General features: G+C 41.1%; 1 protein-coding gene across 1 annotated transcript in view; it reads right to left on the bottom strand.

Moving 5' to 3' along the window:
* tspan9a (tetraspanin 9a) overlaps positions 1-9,174 on the bottom strand; it is a 111,169-nt gene extending 101,995 nt beyond the window's left edge. Inside the window, exon 1 of the mRNA XM_042496078.1 lies at positions 8,697-9,174. Coding sequence (XP_042352012.1) covers positions 8,697-9,065 — 369 coding nt within the window. The 5' untranslated portion in view covers positions 9,066-9,174. The remainder of the gene's footprint in view (positions 1-8,696) is intronic.
* Between the last annotated feature and the right edge of the window lie 13,500 nt (positions 9,175-22,674).

The following is a 22,674-nucleotide window of genomic DNA, read 5'->3' as shown; positions in this document are numbered from 1 at the left end:
GGGTTTAACACTTATTGCCCCTAGAATAATGGATTGAAAGGAAATAAGCACCCATGTTCTATAGTGTCTCGCTGGAGGACCTGATGACAGTTGCCTCGGGGGATACCGACATATCAGTGGGCTAAACAGAGATTATGTGCCTCTCGTGGTGGCAGCCTGGCAGTTGAATAAAATCATGTCTAATTAACTGCTGTAGGAAGAAGTAATCTCAAAATAAAGTTATATGTGGCATTTTTTTCATTACTCCATATTCAGTCACATTTACTTGATTAGCTAAGAGACCGACCTTACGAGGCATGTATTGTATATTACAATAATACAGTATCAATTCAGCATATCTGTATCAGTTTAATATCCATATCAGTTTTTTTAGTGGAGCGTCTGTATTTTTAACAGTATTGAAATCATACCTGGGATCTTTTAAATGCTTTGGTGTACTGTAATATTGCAATACCACCCAAGGGCACATTTCTGATGGACTGCAGCTAAAGAAGACATCTAGTATTTCAACAGCCTTTCCACACAGCAAAACCTGGCTGTGCATTGCTAAAACCACTGTTTAATACGCAGTATGTACACAGCTTATGGATCTGCAGTTAGTTCATATATACACCCCATATTCTGTTAATTAAACATGAGCAGTGCAATCTAAAAGGAATTTCTTTTGCTCTCAGAACAGCAAGAAAATGATATGCTCTAAGCCTCCTCAGCAGAGCCGGAGGTGGATACTGACTGGGAAACATTGATTTCACTGTAATTTGCCTTTAGGTGTCAGAAAAAATGCTGAGTAGTTGAACCAGCAAGCTGTTCTAACATTCTACATTAATTCACTGCTTAGGTGCAGATTAGCATTGATTGCTCTTCCTGGGGTGAAAAGAGAAGGCGAGAAGGAGACAGCAGTTTGTAGTCCCTCCTGCATGGCAAAAGCTGAAACATTTTTCATGTGAGAGTTGCATGTTTTGCAGAAGCAATATTGAATAAAACGTGTTGGACTGCAACTGGGATTTTTTCTGCAACACTGAGAGATATTTTGAGATATTCATATCACACTCAGAGATATTTGTCACAGACAGATTGCGACAGCACTTCAAAAAGCCTGAGCTGACCAAATCACAGAGCTCAGTGTGTCTGTTTTATTGGCTCGCAGCTACATTGAATCCCTACAAGTCCGCAGGCGCTACAAAGTGTCACTACATGATGTGTGAAGCGTTCAAAGGAAGATGAAAAGCTACAATGATCGCACTCATTTTCCAACACAGATTTAGCTAGAGTACTTTATTTTTGTACAACCGTTTACTTGATAATACCAATCAATTCGCACTAAATTGACAATAAAAAAAATGCCCTCAGCTGTGAAGCTGCACAGAAAAGCTTGCCAAAAGTCTCTTAGCGCATGCCATGCTTGGGGTGTTTTTATACAGCCCAAGCACACACACACACATATATATATATATATATATACACTATAGTATATGTAATACCAAAAACAATGAATAAGACTTGTTCTTCAATAACCCAACTCATGACCTATAGCATATTTTCTGCTTTTCAGTTCAGCAGTATAAACACATTATTGACCACGCAACACTGAAGCTGCCTTCTCTAATGCCTGAGGTGCACGATTTGGCACATAGTCACTAAAAAAGATCCTGCTTATGTATGCAGAACTAATGACACTCTGTTTTTCCCCGTCGTTCTTTTTTCCTATTCTCTCTACTGTGAACTCCTTTGGCCTATATTTAGAAAAGCAAGATCTCTGTATTTCACACGCTGTAGCAAAAACAAGATGTACTGTATAGTCATTCAACAAAACATTCAAAGACTGAATGGCATGTACCAAAGACGAAGGTTTTCTGTGTACTATAATTCTTGTACCTTGCAGCTACTGTTTCATCTGTTTTCACGTTGTTCACCTGTCACTACAATTCTGTGCCACACAGCTGAAACAACAGCAACTGGGCTAAAACTACACCTGGAGCCATGTTGCTTTACGCTACTTACTGTAGCAGCACACATCAATTTTTTTGCAAAAAATCTCTTTATGACCCGTAATAACTTTATGTACTGTATGCATGTTTTTTTGTGGAAGACTTATTTAATGTTCACCTTCATAATTCATTTACTCATTGCAGTTTTCAGCTTCTAATGTGTGTCATAATCACCCTCTCAGAAAAGAAAGCAACAGCTCATCAAATCTGAAGTCTACCTCATTCAAAGAGCACTGAGTGATGGGGTGGGAGACTTAATTTCCTTTGCAAAAAAGCACCACCTACCTACTGCACCCAAGTGCAAAAAAACCCTCCTACAATTCTCCTGCTCTATTACCACAACCCCATAGAGTGAAACACAGCAGCTTCGTATCCCAGTTGATCTGCAACACGAGCTAATGAGCTCAGCAGCGGCGCACAACACAGCTGGGAAATCGAAGCAGCCAGAGAGATATGTGAATTAGAGTGATCTCCCCAGACGATCCTGCCGGACAAAGGCAGGCATATGGAGATATTTAGCAAACAGGTCAGCCAATCTGAATCAAGAACCAGTATAGGGGGATGCTAATTACAAGATTTCAAATGATTGAAAAGCATATATAAATGTTCATGTTCTTTATGTAAATGTTGCAGGAAGAGTAAAAGAGGCTAGACAGTGTGGCGATGGTATAAAATATCAGCATTATAATAGCTATAGTATAAATGCTTGATATGGATGATTGTGAATACATAATGTGTGACTGCTTGTATTGACCACTGATTAAATCCACTCACTGCCTATCTTTTTATAGTCAGAGGCGTAAAATTTCGGTGGACAGACTGGCTGAGGTTGATGCTTCAATCCGCCATTTCATATTCAAAGCCAATTCAAGGGCCAGCCTTTCACGGTGGATTGACGGAATTAAATGCATCTGACAGCACGGTACATACAGCTTGTTTCATCATCTCGCAGAGCGCACTCAACCCTCATCTATTTCCCCGTGCCCCAATCCTTGTTTCACCTGGCAGTGACTGATGGAGTTCAGCTGAGCCTCTTGAGAAAAAAAAAAAAAAAAAGGAAAAGAAAGTTTGTTACAATACACGCTTTCTTGAGCCATAAAACATGACTGAACTTTTCATGTGCCAATATGGAGAATGAAAAACAGGCAAATTGCTTCGGCACTTCGGATCGAAAAATCCCAGCGGGGAAAGGGGAACAGCCAGTGTGAAATGTTTTATGGAATTACACTCCAACCAGACACAGACGCTCACATGCACTCCTTACAAGCCACCTTGAGTCCGTCGATAGCTCCGCTCTTTGTAGCATCAGCGCGCGGGTACATTTGAAACCTCAAATGTCAAATACAGTGATTAGATCGATGGGGAAACTAATCTTCTGTTGCCTCGGACCAAATGGTTTATAAATCCCGCAGCAATCCCCCAAGTAAGCACAGGAATTCATGAATGCTAAACACATTTGGTTTTCTCTACTCTAACAAAGCAGTGCCTTTGATACTACCACCCCTCATGTACTTGTAGGACAAGGCTGCTGAGCTGACACTTTTCTTTTAAATATGAATATCAAATGAGGCTTTTGATATGGCACAATAATGGCAAAGCTGGGCTGGGCCCATTTAGCTACTGAACAACCTATCTTTAACAAAGGGAACGAGTTTGTGTGTGATGTTGCTTGTGATTTGGTAGAATAAATCATTGTGCTGCATTCCCAGGCCTTTTTTAACCCTGTGAAACACAAGCAAATGGGCTTAATTTCTTTCAAAAACATCGGAAGGAGGAAATTGAGCAATTTAACAAGCAATTTAACAAGAAATGACCCACAAATTAAAAACAAATTAGTAAAATGCTGCAAGAAAATTACCTGACCATATTTTGAATATATAATTCTAATAATCGTAAATATAGTCATTTAGGGATAAATTACTAATATTTCTATCCCCCTCTCTCTCCTTTAAAAAAAAAAAGAATTTTCAGGTTATTTTCTTGTCACCTTTTACCATTTCTTGCAATTTGGTCATTGCCTTATGTCATGTTTTGGAGAGAATTCATAATTTTTGCTCAGGTTTCAAAGGTTTAAACACGTGTGGAAGGCTGCACAAGAAAAACTGATATCCATTATGGGTTCAAAGGGTTAATCTTTTTACTTTTCAAAGGTGTTCAGTATCACTGGACAAGATAAATAAGTACAGCAGTGGACAGCAAATTGAATCTTGAATGGAAGAGATTAACAGGGGAGGCTGTGGGCACAGAGGACATACTGCAGAGTAAGAGGCTGAAATCCTTGCTCCCAACAAGAACACCAACACTGATATGCTCACAAGGCTGACACCAACAGGACTTAACATCAATCACCTGATCAGGCTGGTCAAATAGCCGCCGTATGCGTGTAAGAGCATCCCCCCCGGGCTAAACAACATACTGTCACAGCACAAAGGCCATTTGCTTTGATGATTGTTGGCTTTAGCATTGAACTGTCCTGAGGAGTCGTGCTCTCAATCCTAAATGCACCACCCAATACTGCTCTAATCTGCCCGAAACTCCTCCTGAAGCTCAGACTCTTCTAATCCTTTATAAGAAAGAGGAGCCAGATGGTCATGAACAACTGCTGGGGGGGCCTGAGGATGAGCACATGTATGGAGATGCCTGGAGTGCCTGCCACTGTTTTCCTTGTGCTTCAAGTTACCACTGTAAGCCCCGTGGAGCGGATGGTGTTCGGAGTGGTGAGCGTACTTTCAAGAGAGGCTGTGTAGATACAGAGAGCGTGCTTGTGCATGTGTGCACAGTCAGAAAGAAGAGACCCCCGCTGTACCTGGTGTCTGGTTACTGCGGCACACCATTCCCCCCTTCAGTCCCGAGATGAGATGTCAGAGCTTCAGAGGAAAACCTCCCCTACCAGCTGCAGTAACCTTGTGATTCCTGGAGTGTCAGAATTAGAGCAGTGCAGTCCCAGGGGTGTCAAGATACAACATACCTTTCACCCTCCCCTGCCTGTATCCCAGCCGGCACCCCATCCCGACCCTCACTGACGAGCGACCCTTTATTCCCAGCTCTGCTAACCTTCAACTGGGTTGCCCCAGGATCCGTTCATCCAGCTGCCAGTGAACTTTGAGCTGTCACATGCTGATGGACGGACCACCAGCCTCATGCTGCATCCTCAGCCCTTCATCACCCCACGCTTTTCCCATGGGACACTGATTAAACCGTCATTAAAATGATCAAGTGGTGGGAGGAAAACAAGAGTATCAATCTGCGGGAACAGAAGGGAAAATGCATAGTGGGTGTTCATTAAGTGAACATTACCAGAGTAAAAATTCAATTATTTCACAGCAGGGGATGCGCTGCGCTGGGAAAAGTCCATAGCCACTTAAGGTCCCAATGCCCCCATGCACACACAAACACAAACACACATGCTTACAAAGAGAGTCCTCAAATCTCACACTAAAAGGAGAGCTTCTGCACACTTTCAGGATGGTTGTAATGCAATTCCATGGAGGCCAACGAGCTGGGCTTCACATGAATCGGAGGCCACCAGCCTTGAAATCCAAAGCCTCTTTTCCACCTCCCTATTAGTGGTTTGCAGCAGCCGGTTATTAGTGGTGGGGTTTTGCCACTGAAAAGGGTTAAGCACAAACTGAGCCTGGAGAGAACCTAGGAAGTAAACGCCTTCACACAAATCCCTTGCAACTGCCCCCTCAAGGAGATAGCGGATAATCATGACCTCATGACCTCTGCCTGAGATTCACCTATAACAGTGCACTGAGGCAGCTTTAGAGCTATTTAATGAGCCACACAGGCTGAACTGACAGACAGGTAACTGATGGTGTCACTTCAATAATGGAGTCACATATGGAGTTGATCTATCATCTTTAACTCACAGCTCAAAGGAAGAATAACGATGAGGGGTCTTAATTCATCAGTTAATGATTAAAGCACCGTTAACGAATTGATGGATAGAGAATAAATGTGAATGTGCAAAGCTGGAGCAACATCACTTACAGGTTTCCAGGAGATGGATTCTGTCTTCGCAGGTGTTTTTAGTGACCGGATTTTTGGCTTTTTTTAAGTGACCATGATCAGAACCTGTGACACCATAGTTTTCTTTTTGCCAGAGAAGTATTGGCACATTACATTTATGATGTGTTGGAGGTCTGACTTCACTTCAATTAGTGAGCACCTGTCCCTTTCATCTTTTCATCTTCAGGGCAAGCAATCTTAAAGTTATAGTAGGGGTGTATATCCCAGGTTTTATCAATATACAATACGATTTTGGTTCTTTGAACAGCCATACAATATTTGTTGATATCAAAACAAAGTCTGGCATGAAACAATTTTAATTTGATTCTCTTCACAGGCCTGTGATCAATAGAGGATATCAGTAATACTTTCCAATATCCTCTCATTTTTTACATTTCTGCACCTGTACAAAAATAGTGACACAGACGTTGCACAGGCGTTTAAAATCAAAGGCGCGATATGTTTCAGTGTTTTCACTTTGCATTTATAATATCTCATCATTGATCATTGAATCTTTATATTAATCTAGATCAATGTATTGTTACACTGCCAGGTTAAAAGTGGGCGATATATTGAATATACTCGATGTATCGCAATACAGCACTTTATTTAGCTTTTATTATGACAAGACTTTATCTCACTTTATTATGTCAGTAGCTGCTTTATTTAACTATATTGTAACTGTAGTTTAATCAATATTTTTGTATTTAATCTACAGTAGTTTAAAGAAGATTTCCAAATAATTAGAAATACAAATGTATATTGTGTATTGTGATATAGCCTAAAAATATTGTAATAGTATCTTTAAGCTGTATTGTCTGGCACAATGCCAGGTTATAACCTATAGTTGTGGATGAAAGAAAAGATTAGCCTTAATGCGGCATTTTATTTTAGTGTTATCTAATGGGTGTCCTCTTGAATAACCTTTAAATTCTGTTCAATCAATTGAATTTTGTTTGGCCATTAATTAACAACAAATGTAAATGGGTCAGGAACAGGAATTCTTATTGCATCATTTTTATCTTATTCACTTTATGATTTAAATAATATACTTGTGGTTATTAAATGTTTGATTTAAACACCTTATCAACATTGTCCATGCTTTAAAAATAGCCAAAATCACCCGTTTAAACAAAGAGAGCATATGCATTTTGTAATAAATTATTAACCGTCGATCGATCATTCATGTTGCTGGCAATCAATTTAGGAAATTGCCTCAAATTTCCCTCCCTATCGAAAGCAGTAGTGATTTCAAGGCCTGAGCAGCACTCACTTGACCTGTACACACACTGAAGAGCTCAAAAAGAGTTGCTCACACCAAAGTACGTCAATGTCTGCATTAATGAATCCATCATCAGCTGATCTTTTCTGACCCTTCCACTTCCTTAAACAAACGTCACATCAATGCCAGCCACGATGAAGAGCCTCTGAGCCGTTTGTTAATCTGCCCATCACTCTCGCCCTGGGTTGTTGACTCGGTAATGATAAATGAATGGTATAGAGATACTGGTCTGAAGCATGAGAGACGTACACAGCTTTAGGCCACCGCGGCTGGCCACTTGTGGTGCTATTCATGTAAGTATATGGAGTGGACAACGGGATGGATGTCGGGGTTTGTGTGGTGCATGTATACGTGTGTGTGTTTTCAATGCTGGCCTGTTCACAGCTGGGCTCAAACTAATGCCCACTCTGTTTCTTTCCAATGTGCCCCAGTTAGCAGGACTCACAGCCCACTGACATGGTGGGCAGGGGTTGGTAGAGTCCCCAGTGTTGGGGTGTTTTTACGCTTCACGCTTCGCTGCATCCACACAAAAGACTTGGCCTCATAACCTATAAGCTCTCTAATCCATTCTGTAAACATTCAAGGGATGCCCACTTCTACAACAAATGCCCATGCATGGGTACACAGCAGAGCCTGCCATTTCTCTGAATGAAATCTATTTGTGAATAGATCTGGCACACAGAGCACTATCACATAATGACCCCCCCTCAATACTATTACAACAAATATTGATCATGTCAGCGATTAAATCACACAGATTGAGCCAAATGTTTAAGTGCCAAAATTCTGAACTTTACCTGTACTTTTCTCCATAATTGATCATAGTTTTACCCTAGAGTACAGACATTTCATTAAGGGAGAGAATAAGATCATCTTCTCCAGAATCAACAGAAACTCTTTACCACCTCACCTCATATCCCCTTGGCGCATATTGTGTTGCCCATCAATGTAACTGTGCTGTAGAGGCATATACTCTTTCACTTGCACGCATTTCAACCTCAAACCTTTTCAGCCTGTTTGTTGTAAATCATATAACCATCTGAATGAGTGACCTTAATGAACCCCCCACCCCCCGTCACATACAAAAGAAGACCTGGTGCAATGCCACAGACTATGTCATGATATCCAGGAATAGCAACATGCACTGCACAGGGAGGAACAGGCATAAACAGCCTGATGTAATGATTAGAAATGCATGATTGCACAGACAACCATCACTTTGTCACACTGAATAACTCTTTTAAAAATCTTAACATGCACTGAGACTTCATATGTGCTACCACAAATATGGACAATGATAAGAGTTACTCAGTCAGCATCATCTCTTCAGCCCACATTTGTATCATTACCATCAGCTCAATCAATATGAACATGTGTGATGAGGAAAACCACTAAGAAAAAGATGAGCCACTTACCCAAAAGATGAGATTGAAGATGAACATCATATACTTCAAGCAGCAGAGGCAGCCCCTTGCCATGTTGCACTTCTTGAATTCTAAAAGGAACACAAAGGATAGATCCAGGTAAAAGACTACGTATTTGCTGCCTTTGGGGGAGCTGTACTTGGTGTTGGTCTTGTCTCCTGCGCTGGCGTCAGCTGCCGCTCCAGCCTGCCCCTGCTGTGCGTTTTTGCGCGGCCCCGTGGAGCCGTAGAAAGCGCCGGCAGTGAAGCCGCGGCCGCCAAACGGGCGGCCAGACGTGGACGCCTGGGCAAAATCTGAGTCACGGCTATCTACAGACGGGCTACGGTGAATGGCTGACTCCTCACTGCTGGACTTCTCCATGCTCTAGGGCTACAGCTGCTGATGAAGGGCTCCCTGACGCACAGTCTACCATAGTCTCAGGAATGACAGGACCGAACAACTCGACCTCCAAGTCTCCACTGCTTCACACTATGATGCAAAAACTAAAAAAAAAAGGAAAAGCCTCACAGAAACTACATCCACCTCAGATCACACAGTTGGGTAAGAAAGTCTCCAGTAAAGAGGTGAGTAGAACTGCCCTGTTCAGGCACCTCTGCCAGTGATAGCTGCTGCTGTCTTGCTGTGATAGTCCTGAAGCTATGCAGAAGAGTCCTGTGAGGAGCATAACCCCTCGCTTTATGACTGGACTGTCCTTCGGGGAATAAGTTACAGTACTCCCCTCCTGTGCTGCTTATTGCTGTGTTCCCGTGGGAGAGACACCGGCGAGTCTCAGCTGCTCCACTCCCACCTTCTCTTGCTGACCTGGTAACTTTTCTCCCGTCCTCTCTCCACTGCTCTGCTCCTTCCCTGTCCTGCTCTTCTCAGTGAGCTCTGATGCGCCCTCCCTTCTTTCACTCTCTCTCTGTCTCTCTCTTAATGTGCCTGTCTTCTCTCGTGTGCCATTCTGCGCTCAGCGGCTCAGTCCTCCGCACTGCCTGCGCTCTGCTCTCCCAATAGCAGCGCTCCGGCTGATGTGCTATTATCGGCAGACGCAACTAACGGGCATTCCCTATCTCCCAACAAGAGCACTGCCCTCCTCCCCCAATTCTCTCCCTCTCTCTCTATCCCTCTCTCTATCTCCCCCAGTCCCTCCCTGCTGCTGAGCAGCCAATGCAGCAGCTGCAGCCAGACCCGAGCTCCTCCTCTCTGCTCCCCGTGTCTTTAATAAGCCCATCACTGTGTTTGCTTTGACTATACATGTTCAGCAATTTCATCTTTGCTGTTAGGGGAATTGAGAGGCCAGAGATGAGTTTTGCAATATCAAACAAACAAACAAAAAATATGAAGTGTCATGGTAATTGTGTAAGTATAATGAGAAGGGGTTGTGCGTGAAGTAGCAGGGTTGGTGTGTGTGTGCTTGTGTTAGATCGAAATTACAGGCAGCTCTTTTGCATGCAGAGAGTCAGTCAGTCTGCAGCTGATACCTGCACCTGCCACTCCACACGTGTCAGTATAGCTCATCTCACACTTTTTCAATGTGTTATATGCCATTTCATTGATTAATCTTGCCTGAAATCAGCCTGAAACATGTGGGGACTATCTCCAGAGTGATTACTGCATTTGATGTGGGTGGTGGCGACAGCACTGAGCTACAGTTTGGTCACGCTGTTGCTCTGTTATTCATCACTGCACTGCCCACATCCATGTAAGGGGGACCCAATTAACTGGCAGTGTCCAGGCTCTGGAATTATGGCACCATCTGAAGCATGGAAACGGGATAGTGGCTTTAAGATGCTGAACACTCTCTGAGGAAAAGCCAGGGTCAAACCTGAACAGCCCCTCTGATTCACATGCCAAAATGACAAGACATTTCCTGGCTTTGACTTTAAAATTCACCCATCTCCCCAGATATCCACATTTGCATTATTCTTAAAATAGCAATTGTGACTGTGAAAACCGTCAAATTTCAATTAAAAAGCACAAATACTGCTGTTTTCAGGTTGTATCCATCTGTGTGAGCTCACCTGATCTTAATTCTAAACTCAGGTGACAGAAACAATTGGAATAACAATACAAATACCCTTATTGACTCCCAGAATCAACTTTTTCACCAGGACTGTCAAGCTAAAGCAGTTCTACCACCACACTGCACATTGTTCTGCTGTGGTAATGGTCTTCTGTCAGCTGAGTGCCGGTGATGGCTCAGCCTCCAGACAGATGGAGAGAGTTTCCACTGAATGGTCTTAGAGGTAAATCCAGTAATACCCAATCGACAGACAAGCTAATCCAACACTCTTGCATTTCACCATTGGGAAGTAAAAAAGAGCCTTGAGGAAGTGCATGTATAGTGGTTTAATGCAAAAGAAAAAAAAAAGGAAAGTCAGTATGATGGTTCAAAAATCAAAATGATCTAAATGAAGTAAGGGATATCATTAAAAATCTGTTAGTGTAGCTAAGCACCAAGTCTAGAAACAGGGGCAAACAGCTAGCATGGCTCTGTCCTACAGTAAAACAAACAAACAAACAAAAATCCATCTACCATTACCAGGTCCCCATATTCCAGCACATTTTTCCTATAAAAAACACAACTTTTTGGAAGACTTTGGTTTTTGTAGGGATTAAAAATATTAGATACAACAAGCTCATTAGTGAGCTTTAGAGGAGTTGGTAGGTGTTGCTTCGTTTGGACAAAGTCAGGCTAGCTTCTTCCCCCTGTGTCTTCTAAACTAAGCTAAAGTAAGCACACGAAAGCCAACAAATGAATTTCCCAAAAAGTCAAACTATTGCTTTACCGTGCAGCCCCACTATACACAACAATTTGCATAAACTTGTGTCCGCTGCAGCTGCAGCTTGATTGGCTGTATCGCAGGTAACACAGTAGCTGCTTATTTGTTGTTGAAAAAAAAATTAAATTTCATGTACAAATTTGAACTTCTATCAACTTTTTAGCCTGCCCTCACCACAAAACACAAACAAACAAAGAGGCTGTTGTAATTATGATGGGAATGCCAGGTGATGTAGTAAAAAGAGCGACAACGTCTGTGTAGGGAGGAGGTCAAGGTGTTTTGATGGGTAAAGAAATACCGGACTTTCTGCCAAAAGACTGCTGTTTGTGTCCCAAGTAAAATTCAACACTGACTTATTTTATGTATGCATGACCTGACATTACATATCTAAGGTTTGTGTCACCTAAAGCAACATTATGCAACTTTTAGTTGATTTTTGAGTTTAATTTCTAAGTTGTCAAAAACCAACATTTTGGGTTGGTAATTCGGTCTGACCATAAACCAAATACATATTTGACGACCTCAGAATAAAATTCAACAATAAATTTATAGTTGCATAATGCTGCTTTAAATTACGTTAGAAACGTAATTTAAAGCACGGTGATGTTTTTCCTGAACCTAATAGCCGCATAGTTTTGGTGCTTAACTTTGACTATTTTACAACTTTAAACATGCTTAAAATGTGCACCTTTAGATAGGTACTCTTCAGTGGTCATATATGTCCTTTCTGGAGTCACTGGCAAATACCTTATTCTCTTATACAGAGACAAAAACCAAGTGTTACAGACACTGCTATGTTTTGGTTGTTAAGAAGAAATTGAAATAGTTAATAAATATCTCTCTCAAGAACTCTCACAGTTAGGGCATTATCACTGCTGTCAGGAGAATTTCACATATTTCCACTTTTTCAGGAACTAACAAAACGTGTGCCTACTCTGCATCTTGATCATGCTTTTTTTGATATGTCTCTGAAAAGCTTTAATTAACTGAAAGATTACAAAATGCTCAAAATTTCACACATTGGAGTTGGGAGACTTTGATCTCACACTGTTATTTTAACAGATAATTTGGTTCAGCCCCCACAAACCCTCAAGTGTCTGTAACCACACATTTTCAGCCCCAGAGACAGGTCTATTATCTGGAAAAGAAAGCAACGCCAAATGATAAAGGGAAATCATTAGTATGGCTGCCAAAGGTAGATGTCACATGATTAAAATAGCTGCATGCAAGTTTGAAGTGACAAGGTTTCCCATCAGTACCTTTGAATGAGAATGTGAAAAGCTGCAAAGACTGTCAGAATCCAGGTGCTTTCCATCCAATGAGTTTCAGGCCCTTAACTCTAAATTCAATACAATCTACGTCAGTGCTGCTCTCTCTGAGAGTTACACACATTTATCAGAGCTCAGTGGGGCCCTTAGTGTGCATGCTACTGATTCCTCAAGTAGCCTGAAGGACACATCCGAGCCTGTTCCCTCCACGCACAGATCCATCCATCGACTCGGAGCAACGGGGCTCTGCGCCTCTGCATTAGGTTGAAGGAGCAAAGCAAGAGAGAAAGACACTAACCGAGACTCTGGAGAAATGGACGTCGGTGGGATGACACAGAGGAGTTGAGGCTTGGAGAGAACATGAAAAATATGCACAGCACAGCAGAGCGAGGCCAGAGCTGGAAGCCTGGGCTGAGATGGAGGGTGTGAGTGGGACGAGATTGTATTCAAACATTCTCTGTGATGCTGAGTAAATCTGGCAGCTCCTTCAACATATGTATATGGTGCAAAGACAGACAGGGCCGAGGAGATAAGAGCTCAGAGGAAACCAAAAGGGATGCGCTCAGAGCTCTTCAGAAAATTCTGCACCAAATGTAATAGAAACACTTCATAGTCCCAGTGCGACTACAGTCTCACCATTAACAAATAATGACAAATAAGTGGTGTCAGGTGAGTGAGTCAACTGATGTCTCCATTTCAGAAGAGGTTAAGGTTTACTTTAAGAAGTACAGTACATGCATTTGATTTTTTTAATCTTTGGTGGACAGTATTATACAACAGCAGTATGTGATCTAAATTACAAACAGTAGGGAGTAAAGTAAAATGTACTGAGGTTTGTTGCTATTTAATTAGATAACGAAAGACATAATTACAAACATAGATTTAAACAACAGCTGAATGACTCAGATACCATAAAAGCCTCTTCTTAATCTTCAAATGTTTTGTTTGATTACATGTTATCTCTAAAATATAAATAATTCCAATTTATTGTGCCAACAAATAATAACTGAACGTAAATGTTTTTAAAATGATTATATATCTCTGCAATGATAGCAGCATGGCATGCATTCTACCAATCATCAAGACTAGTTAAAAACTGTAATTTTATTCAGCGTCAATAACTTAAATAATCCTGTCCTTGTAATTTGAGTGGCGTTATACATTTTTATACAAACCAAATAAAGATTCGAGCCTTGATTAATAAGCTTAATTACTCGCTGGTTCAGTTTGTGTGGGACAGGCATTATGTTGGTGGAAAATGTGATAAACAAATATTGTAACAAGAAAACATATGTATATTTTCCAGAGCACTGTATCCACCTGCATTATCATTTCAAGCCTTCCCACACACCCCTATTAGGTAGCGTCTGGCACAGTTTGGGGACTTTACAGAAATCTAATATTGATTTTACTTTTTCATTTATCTTAATTATTCATTTATGGTACCTTCTAACTTTTTTTTGTATTCATAACTGTCTGAGAAATATCTAGTAATTTAGGATCATCCTCTTTAATGAGGTTGGGGCTGTACAAGAGAGAGATTATAAAATAAAGGAGTGGTGAGAGTTGAAGCAGCAGCAGCCAAGATATCTTGACTTTTAGAATTACAGCATCCTACATTTCCCATAATGCAGCCCATTTACAGGTTTTCGTGAGACTCCCCATGACATGACACCTATGGTGGCAACCTCCGGAGCTGAAAAATGAAGCCAATAAGCAGGTGCCAAAAAGTGCAGCGCATCAAATGGCCACTTGCGGCTGGCTTTAAAAGTAATCAAATAAAGTAAAACTAAAAGTAAAAGTTAAGTCAGTGCCTACAGAACCCTATGTTTAAATGCCCAACTTTACAGCAGAAAAAACATGTTTACAGCCTAGTACAACAAAAATGTTTTGGTCTCTATAGCAAATTTCAACATTCAAGACAACTGCACTACAGGCTTAATTTGTACATTTCTCATCCTTTTACATTTTATTGAGGGTTAAAATTATGCATATTTAAGTGCGAGGCTTCTTGATTGACTGACTGTCTGCGAGTTAGATCCACCCCGCGCTCCTCCAGCTCCAATCTCTTATCCAAATATGGTTTCTTCTGGCTCCAAGAAACCAAGACGGCAATGAATGTCGAACTTGAGGCTTCAAAATGGGAATCCACAAACAAATGGGTGACATCACAGTAGCCACATCCACTGTTGTTTGAAATGTGCTATTCAAATAAAGCTGCCTGCCCTTGCCTTTTGTATACAGTCTATGGTAAGCACCCACATCCTTGAAACTTCACATCTCACTTTTCATGAAATACTGTTAGAAATTAATTCATAAATTCAAAGCCATTCATTTAGCTCTAATAGCATCACTAAAACATCATTAGGTTTATTTTCTCAGACTTTAAAGTTCCCTACAGAGCCAAAGAAGTCACTGTGTCACTGTTTTCAGAATAGTACTCTTCATTATAAGTATACAGATATTCAGTTGTAAAATTTATGGTGTAGCCTTTTAAAGAAAGATCCATATCATAAACACTGAATTCAACTTGTCTTTTGCACCAGCAGCACATTTAGTTACAGCCTGAACACGGTGTGATTTTATTGACTGGTTAAACCAGTTTACCACTGTTAAATGAAAGGCCACAGCTGGAATTCTTCATCTCTGTCAGAGTCTGGTTTACAGAAATCCACTGCAGTGTGATACCCAGCATATTAACAACTCGTTCCTTTTAAAATAATACTAAAACTACACAGTAAATTAGAATCCAAACAACAGCTACATGCCATCAGAAACCAGAAACAGGCAAAGGAAGGTTTGGTTAGTTTGCACTACAGAAGAAGAAAGAAGGACAGAATATGAATGGGTAAAGCTAAAAAAGAAAAAAAGAAAGAAAAAGAAACCCACTCATGTTATAAAGTTCTTTGAAATCTGCTTTTGATAAAGTGCCTTCTTGGTGCACTTTATCTGTGACGTCTGCAAAAAAATGACAGAGCAGTTTGTTTGTCTGAAAGCCGAGTTTGCTTGAGAGAATGTTATTTGATACCATAACATAATATATGAGAGTGTCTGCAGAGACTGTGTGTATCTCTGTGTGTATATGTGTGTGTGTCTTTTTTGAAGGCCTTTGGTCATTACTTCAGAAGTTTGTTTTGGTAGATTTTATTTCTTGAGTCTTGCAGTCTTAAATTATTATTATTATTATTATTATTGCAGTTTATTTTGGGCAATTTCAATACTTTACATGACTCTGGTTATTTGTAATAATCTCCTGTGGGTATTTTTAAAATTCTGCATGACTAATTATTCTATTAATCAAAAAATAATTGATAGATTTAGCCATTGTGAAATCATAAAATGTAGCTCTACTCATCTATGAAACTCATTTTCCCCAAAATGTCACTGGATGAAAGACCATGGCTGCCTTCAACAGAGCTGACAAAATTAAACATATGAGATGTAGGAGTGCTGTGCTTATAGATGAAGGTGATCTGGGGTGAATTACACTAAAATTGCTCATGAATTTGGCTAAAATGTTACAGAAACCTCCTTGCTGATGAAATCCCCTTCAAATCTTATGGTCTTTTAAAACTGAATCAACGTCTGTGATCTCCGAAGTTTCCCATACAACCAAAATTAAATTAAGTTGTTAATATGTTATATAAAGGTTATGTTTATTCAATCACCATTCGAGATGCCTCTAGAAAAAATAAAAATTTAGAATCGCTATTTTTGGCCAAATTAATGAAGGCATGTCTTTCATTGGGAAAATGTCAGGTGTTTTTTTTTTGTTTTTTTTTTAATGTCTTTGATATCCTGCCAGTGAATGTCTCTGATTTACTGACTGGAATTGAATCATGACAATCACCGCCACAGTCACAAGGCCATCTCACACATGACAGCATCCCCAAAATAAAACACTGGCTCCATTAAAATGTCAGTCGAGGAGCCTTTAAGAAAATTGTTTTTGTTTTTTTTAAATGACAGTATAAGGGTTGTACCTGTCAAGAAATGTAACTGATGTTGTCTGCAGGTTAGTAATTCAGACATTCAAAAAGAGGGGCTGCTGGATTTTAAACGTATAACAAAGAATGTCTACTAGATAATTACTTGCTAATATGTCTTTACTCATATTACAGAAGGAATTAGTGCCGCATACCTTTGACCGGTCAATCTGAAACCATATCTGACCTACAGACGTGTAGTATATGACATGCAACAGCACATGATCCTGGTGTGAATGTATGATCAAGGCCTGGGTATAAGGACAGGATTAAAACTACAAAGGGTTTCCTCCCACACAATATGTGACAGCCAACGCTTGGCCATGTCTGTCCCTGTGGACACACACAGACACCACTGATAGCATGACATTGCATTGCATTGCATGACATGCTGTTTGGACCATACAGTAAACAGTATAAGAACAAACTAAACAACCAGGAAGATGATGACACTGACTACCAGTCGAAGAATATGGAGCTGAGCGGAGATGTGCTAACAAGCCATTAATTCTGACATCTGCCTCGTCTCCCAAATCAAATTAAAATCAGATGTCAATCTGCTTTGATATTTATGGTTCTATCGTGCCCTTTAATAACGCTCTGAATATTACCCTCTGAGATGAGGTCGGCCAGACAGAACCGCCATTCTTCAGTCATTCTAGGGTGATTTGCAACCGCAAGTCAATAAAAGGTGTCTGGAAAGGGTGTTAATTAGGAATTTATGCCATCACGCTCTCCTGAAGATCCATCTGTGATAGCATGTGAGGACTCCAGATAACGGCACTAAACCTGAAAAAGGTTCAAGCATTGTTTCTTAAAGTCAAACGTTCTACAGCAATGAGATTAAACTTACAACCTGTGGGCCAGATAGGGTGCTGGGTGGCCCGCTAACCATTTTCTAAAGTAACTGATTCAAACAAGGACTTTTTTGGGACTTTAAACATATATAAGTTGCAGTGCCAGAGTGCATTAAAAACATCAAAATAGAGTTTTTTTAAATAAAAAAAAGTTCCAGGAGAGGATCCCTATGGATCCCCTGACTGACATCTGGGCAGATCTGGTATACACCTGACCTGTGCAGGGATGCTACAACCAAGCAGCAGCCTGCGGGGCTGAAAATTTAAACCAACACGCAAGTCCCAAAATTGCAATTCTTTAAATGACCACTTGAGGCTGGCTCCAGAAGTGAGTCTATCCCCACAGACACCCATGATAAAATGCCCGATTTTACAACACAAATAAACATGTTCACAGCCTGGTACCAAAAAACAGATTAGTCTCTATAGCTAATTTCAACATTCATGACAACTGTATGGAGGGTAAATTATTATATACCTAACCCGTTTATATTTTATGTTGGCTTAAAGTTACTGAAATTTAAGGGCAGGGCAGCTGGGCAGCTGGGTGACAGGCTGTCTGTGAGGTGCCGCTACAGTCTTTGAGTCAGATACACCCCTCACTCCTCAACAGCCCCAACTCTTGTCCTAATATGGTCACTCCTGGCCAAAAAATAAAAAATAAAAATATGGGGATGGTCAAAATGCTGAATTTGAGTCGGTAGCTACATCCATTATTTTATACAATCTATGCTTCAACTTGATTTGCCTTTTGGCAAAGATTAAAGATGAAAGCAAACATCTAAAGGTTGAAAATAGGCGTAATTTACTATACATACTGATGACTATTATTAATGATTACATTGCCCTCTGGCCACCTGTCATTTTGCAAAAGTGGCCCCCGGGCAAAGCAGGGAGTATCCCTGCTCTGAACACTGATCACATCTGGGAGTTTCAAGTTGGTGTTGACTGACTATTTACAAAGCTGTTCCGTCAGTTATTTCACACACTTAAACAGTTCAGTATTTGTTTATTCGTCCTCTCGTGAAAAAAACCCTGACAGTCACATTGTGAGAATCAACAGCTGAGAACCGAAGAAGCATGTTTGTGGCTCTTGTCAGGATTTGAGTGAAAAAGCAGCAGTTATGACACATCTATAAACCTACAGACAGACGCAGGTGCACACAGGGCGCCCACACACACTCACACACCCATATAAAATTAAATACACGTAAAGCCCCAAAGCCCCAGCAGCCAGTCCTGCAGCCAAGCCTCAATCTAAACTTAATTCCTGCAGGCACGTCCATCAGTGCTGTGAGAGATAAGGCTGGACACGAGAGACAGGCAGGGTTTTACAAGCAAAGTAAGTATACTCCGACTACAGGATACTACATTAGCATTTAGATCAGAAAGTGTCTCTTGCCATTGAAATGCAACATAGTATCACAGTGCAGTAAAGTCCAGCTCAATGAGGGCCGCTGCAGAGAGGTCAAATGCCTGTGATGTCTGTAGCAGTACGATACATGAATCCCAAAATAGCCCCGCAGATGAATCAGGAGTGACACAGTGTTCTGATAATGTTGATCAAAGGAATGGAATAGCTAAGTCCACCAGTGTCCCTAGCTTTATATAATATTTAAGAGAGCCATAACTGTGCAATAAAGATGGAACGTCAGCAATATGAATCTTGTCCAGTTCACTGGGAATGTGCAGAGCGAGCCAATGAAACCAGGGCTTGGTTATTGATTTACTGGCTCAGACTTAATTAAACTTGACTGGGGGGTCTTTGAAAAGTATGCTGAATTTCTTTACTGCTAGATTTGATATAGTACATTTCTGATTGTTCAAATATCGTAGAATGGCTGCAGCTGTAAGACATATAAAGATAGAAAGGCTGATACATTAACACAAATATAAAGCTATAATTAAATATTCTCAAGCAGATATGAGTGAAAAAATAACTTCTTTTTTTTTTACACTTGTATGTGAGTCATACTGCAGGGTGTTCTCATGCGCTGTTCATACCCATTAACAGTGATGCACCAGAATTTGTATATAAAATACAAAATTATGAGATAGTAATTAGCAAATATCCCACATAGTTGGGAAAAGCTGCGATCACGTGAGCAGTGTGCTGAAGGGAGCAAAAAAGGAAGTAGTATGAAGAGCGGGGCACTTTGGTGTGGTGGATGGCTCAAACAAACACATGACTTTCCCCCAGGGAACCGGTTTTCATGTCCCAGGTGAAGTTTGAGTTATTCCAAGTTATGTCATCATGTTTTTTTCTAAAGATAACTTAAGTGACTCACTTTAAATATGTTAAGTGACTTTGTTTGTTGTAAACTGGGTTTTTAAAGGTGCTATATAAATAAAGTTATTATTATTATTGTTATTTTTATAATTAAGTAGGTAACAAGATGATGCCCAACAATGTTTCAATTCCTAAGTCTAATGTTTGTAACCTTACTTTAAGTTATAACTTTAAGTTATGTGGAAAACCTGATGACACAAATGTAACATAGCATATGTAACACGATCATGCTACGTGTGGGGCACTAATTCATTAGATATCTATGAACTGTTGTATGAGGTTACGTTGCATATTGTGATGATATGAACATAAACTGCTTTAATTCATAACTTAGACAAAGTTGTGATGAAAACCATTACACGTTCTTTAGTTACATATGCTGCCATTAAAAAAACATTATTAACTTTTCATGTAAGTGCTAGATAATGCAAAAACACTCCATCAAAAGGCCAGAAAATAGAATCATGCAATCAAAGGTGTCAGTCACATCCTCTTATCGCAAGAAAGCTTGTTTCCAGGGTGAGTTGAGATCACATGATAAGCAAAGCTGTTAAAAATCATCTCATGCTGGAAATGTGTGAAAAAACTCTGGTAATTGGCCCTGCTGTGCTACTTCTGTTGCATGCACATACTAGCGATCGCTGTAGCATATGTCAGGTTACTGACCCCCTGGGCCAGAAGAGTAAAAGGAAGCACGCTTTTATGTGCTATGAGAGGTGAAAGAGAGATGGGCTACAGAGGATGTAGTTATCACTCTGAGTCAAACTCATATGGAAAAAATGGCAACCGCAGCGGAAGCGATGCCACTCAGCGCTCAAGTTTCCATAACCTGCAGATGCCTCTGGCACAACATAAAAACTATTTACGTCTGCAGAAACAAGAATATATGGTGGTCTGATCTCTCTTTGCTGTGGAACCCCAAAGCCCTGTGGGTGAGCTGTGTTTGTGTGGCGCCTCATAAGTGATCCAACGCATTCTTAAATCTCCGCCTGTGCTGCATGTTACAGGGCATGCTGGCGAACTTAAAGACAAAAATGTCCTCTGGGAACTGAAGGGGTTGGACAGGGTGAGACAAGATGTACAAACAGGAAAGAGTAGGAGGGAGATGAATACGGACCATTAGAGACAATCAGGTATGCAGTATGTGGTGTTTTCTGAACTTATATAAGTCCCTGAGCCTCCTTTATGTGGCAGGAAGAGGTGCCCTTTCTCTCCATGTGCTGTCAGCATGACTGTGGAGGGTATGACTGTATGCTGTCTGTGGCAGATCAGTCAGCAGCTCAGATCAGTGTATGATCTGTCCATATAGGGGGATTAAAGGGTCAGTCTCAGCGGTGAGTCGGGTCAACATCATGGTTTCATCTCTAGTTTCTAATCAGTAAGAGGGTGGGAAACAGCTGGTGCCACACACAGCACATGTCTGCATCATGTGTAGCCTGTCCAACATGAGTGCAAGTCAATAAGCAGATGAGTGCAGTGCCTTTCAGAAGGAACATTAAAGACGCTGCTGACACAGCGATGAGGGGGTCAGATGGGGTTCATCAATATTTTAGTTGGCTGTTGCTGAAATACAAACAAAGGAGGGGCAGGCTGCTCTGCTGTGCTGAGGCGGAGACGGAGACGGAGGGAGCTGGAGTCGGACAAGAGGGAGCGCAAGATGCAAGATGAGAGAGGAAAGATGGAGCAACTCCCTGCTATTCGTGCTACAGCACTGAGGCTCCTGGCTGAGGATTCAAAGGCGAGGATGGATTAAAGACACAACAGAATGCCTGAGGAGCTTTCCCATTGTGCACACCACAAAGACATCTCATCTACGTCTTCCAGACTGTTGTTTGGGGTATTGATGACGGCATCATCTTGAGCTGGCTCTGACATATACCATCTTTCCATTAACATAATCTCATCATAAAACAATTTTTTGGACGCCCACATATGACAAGAAGGAAAGAGAGAGGCAGAGACAGAGAGATGTGGGCGAGGAGAGAAATTGAATCTTGAAAAAAACCCAAAAAGATCCAACCAAGTATGGTGGAAACCTGCAGAGAGCAGAAGATGGACCGCAACAGCTCAGATCCAATCCCACCAGCTGGGTAGCACCTCCCCACAATATGGCGAGCCTTGACTCGTCCATGTGTGAGTGTGTGTGTGTTTGAACTAGGGACATTGGGTCTGGCCCCTGGCGCAGACACCGTCAATATGGCTGTAGCCATTCATGAGCAGCCGCTCTGTCACTGCCATCCAGAAAGCCGGGGCAACAGACCAGCAAAGAGTCACATCCTCACAGGAGAGGAGAGGAGGAGGGATAAAGGTAGCAGACTGTGGCAAAATGCCGTGGATCCCTTCATATTTACAGGAACTGCCCTGCCGCGGATTAATGCCCTCCTCTAAAGAAGCAGCTGCCATGTCATTGTGTTTGCAGGGCACTTTCTAGATATGAATCAACAACTGCTGATAAAGCAACAGATAAAGCCCTCACGCTGCATAAAATCACAGCACTTGTACCAATATCTGCACATTTTTTCCCAGTGAAAAAATATATCCAAGCTGCATTCTGAAAGCATCGTTGCAATAGCACCCGTCTAAGCTGACGAGAATATGATACAGCAAGCAGTGGAGAACAAACTAGAGCTGATGGATGTTTTATGTAAACAGCACAAAGCAACGCACATAGCCTTTTCACCTCCATGGCTGGGGGAATGAAAACAGCAGATGTCTACAGAGCTGCATAAATGGTGTGGAACAAGGCAAGAGGAGTCTCTTTCACAACCTGCTAAATACTGAAAACACATTGTCTGATCATCTA

Source organism: Plectropomus leopardus, chromosome 11, assembly GCF_008729295.1.
Source record: "Plectropomus leopardus isolate mb chromosome 11, YSFRI_Pleo_2.0, whole genome shotgun sequence".
NCBI lineage: Eukaryota > Metazoa > Chordata > Actinopteri > Perciformes > Serranidae > Plectropomus > Plectropomus leopardus.
Note: the sequence above shows the minus strand (reverse complement) of the source record. Positions and strands in the feature narration are given on the sequence as shown.